At 35.6% G+C, this 2975-nt stretch overlaps 1 protein-coding gene across 1 annotated transcript; it reads left to right on the top strand.

The window, feature by feature from the left end:
• Positions 1–1960, top strand: LOC109355879 (protein DETOXIFICATION 48-like). Its single transcript, XM_019599141.1, has 2 exons — positions 1–173; positions 393–1960. The coding sequence occupies exons 1-2, from the start codon at positions 45–47 to the stop codon at positions 1905–1907; spliced, it is 1644 nt and encodes a 547-aa protein (XP_019454686.1). The 5' UTR covers positions 1–44; the 3' UTR covers positions 1908–1960.

Genomic DNA, 2975 nt, shown 5'->3' with positions numbered 1-2975 from the left:
CTTAACTCTTCTTATGACACCATCAATTTTATAGCTAGCTAGTCATGTGTATTCCAAAACTATCTTCAGCATCCCCATTTCTATGTCCCACAAAAACTCACCCCAAAGTTTTGTATCCTCTCCTTCATGATCAAGTTCAAGATGAACTTCAAAGATGGCCTACTCCTAATGAGGTAATGAAACATAAACACAGAAGCTATATAAATGATTAAATGATTACTACCACCAAAAAATAGCATGCATTTTTGTGTATCAGTAAACTAAGTGAAGTAGTTAGAAGTTACAAACTCTATATAGTAACATGATGAAACACAAATAATATACAAGTTTTTCATAACTAACCTATTGATGTATTAACTAACTTTATCTTCCATTCCATTCCTTGCATTTAGGCATTAGAAGAAATCAAAGCCATATGGAAGATATCAGGTCCAACACTTGTTACTGGTTTACTCTTATATTCAAGAGCTATGATCTCAAAGATTTTCCTTGGCTATCTTGGTGAAATGGAACTAGCAGGAGGGTCTCTATCTATTGGTTTTGCAAACATCACTGGCTACTCAGTCATATCTGGCTTAGCCATGGGTATGGAACCTATTTGTGGACAAGCTTATGGAGCAAAACAATGGAAGCTACTTGGCTTAACACTTCAAAGAACAGTACTTTTACTCTTATCCATTTCTATCCCTATCTCATTCATGTGGCTTAACATGAAGACAACCCTCTTGTGGCTTGGTCAAGACCAAGATATATCATCAATAGCACAAAATTTTATCTTTTTCTCTATACCAGACCTTTTCTTACTCTCACTTCTCCACCCTCTTAGAATCTACCTAAGGACTCAAAGCATCACATTGCCATTGACTTATTGTTCAGCCTTGTCTGTTTTGCTACATGCCCCTCTCAATTTTCTCTTAGTGGTTCATCTAAAGATGGGTATTGCTGGGGTGGCTATAGCAATGGTTTTGACCAACCTCAATCTTGTTCTCTTTCTCTCTTCCTTTGTGTACTTTTTTGGTGTGTACAAGGAATCATGGGTTTCACCAAGCATAGATTGCATCAAAGGGTGGTCCTCATTGCTTGCACTTGCTATTCCAACTTGTGTTTCTGTTTGCCTTGAGTGGTGGTGGTATGAGTTCATGATAATGCTATGTGGCCTTCTAGTGAATCCAAAAGCTACCATTGCTTCAATGGGAATCCTTATCCAAACAACATCATTAGTCTATGTGTTCCCATCATCACTTAGTCTTGGTGTTTCCACAAGAGTTGGGAATGAGTTAGGTGCAAATAGACCTGGCAAAGCAAGAATTGCAATGATAATGTCACTCTTTTGTGCTGTTGCATTAGGCCTTGGTGCTATGCTTTTCACCACCTTGATTAGGCACCAATGGGGAAGGTTTTTCACCAATGAGCATGACATTCTTGAACTCACTTCCTTAGTGTTACCAATTGTTGGGCTTTGTGAGCTTGGGAACTGTCCACAAACCACAGGTTGTGGAGTTTTGAGGGGAAGTGCAAGACCCATCATTGGAGCAAATATCAATCTTGGTTCATTTTACTTGGTGGGTATGCCTGTGGCTATACTTCTTGGTTTTGTAACCAAAATGGGTTTTGCAGGGCTTTGGCTTGGGTTGCTTGCAGCCCAAGCTTCATGTGCAGGGCTCATGTTGTTTGTTCTCTCAAGAACAGATTGGAATGTGCAAATACAAAGAGCTAAAGAGATCACAAAAACTTCAACTTGTGCTGCTTCTAATTCTACATCATTCATAAAATCTGAGGCTAACAAGAACAAAAGTGTTCACACTTGTCTTGAAGAGATAGTTATTGCTGATGATGAACTTTACAAGTTATCTTCACTTGAAGCAGATCCACTTATCATGCCCATTTCCAAATACAATGTAAATTAGTAAATATTTTTGTTGCCCCCAATTTTTTTACCTTCATTTATTGGATTGTAATGTAAAATACACAACCATAGCTTCTTTTTCCCACTTTGATTATCTTCCTCTCTTTCTAAGGTTCATAAATTAATGATAAGTGGGGGTAGAGGGAAAAAAATAACATAATTGTAATCAAGTTCTCTACTTGAACTTTACTAAGTTAGTTATTGTGTGTATCACACATCCTAGGTTTGTGTTTAAGAAAGTCTTGTAGTAGTTATAATGTAAAAAATGGATCACATGGCTAAATAAATCACAAATATTTAACTTGTTCCTGATAAATATGATAGAGCACAGTTATCCATAGATATGCCACTTTACATTGACACATTTTGCATTATTCAGTCACATTTGTGTGGTGTGATGTATTTCTTGCATAGGCACAAGAAGTTTTTTATTTGGTAAAAAGAAAGATTGCAACTTAACTATGATGTTGTTCCCTTCCACAAAAGGCAAAAAAAGTTGACAACCTAAAAATGGAAAGTTAAACTGCAAAGCATTCTATTTTTCTTTTGCAATATCAAAGCAAATGAAATGATATAATATTAGAGCTGTAGAGGAAAAATCACCTCATAAAATAATATTTCCTTATAATAGTAATCTTTGCTTATCATGGCACAATGAACATATACAGAAAATGGCAATGAAAAGGGATAGAAAGAAAGAAAGAAAGCTTGAAAACAATCAGACACAAACAAAATCACACATAAGCAGAGAGGGATATGCACAGAAAAGAAGTAGAGAATGATGAGAATTATTGGTTTTAGAGAAGTATCTATTGGAAAACAGTACTAGGGTATGTCCCAACTGCATAAATTATTACTCTGTCTACTTCTCAAATCACAACAAAAACTGAAGCAGTGCCTGCATTACCACTTGCAATCTCTGCCCTCCATTTCTTCTTCTATAAGTACCATCAAACATCATTTCAAACAACTATTACCAACCTAAAAAAAATATTTATTTCAATTTCTCATATATTTTTTTAACATTATTAGTTTGATTTCTCGAAAATTGAAAAATTCAAAATAGTCT

The sequence above is a fragment of the Lupinus angustifolius genome, chromosome LG09 (assembly GCF_001865875.1).
Source record: "Lupinus angustifolius cultivar Tanjil chromosome LG09, LupAngTanjil_v1.0, whole genome shotgun sequence".
NCBI classification, from domain to species: domain Eukaryota; kingdom Viridiplantae; phylum Streptophyta; class Magnoliopsida; order Fabales; family Fabaceae; genus Lupinus; species Lupinus angustifolius.
This window is presented reverse-complemented; position numbering and strand designations above follow the sequence as displayed.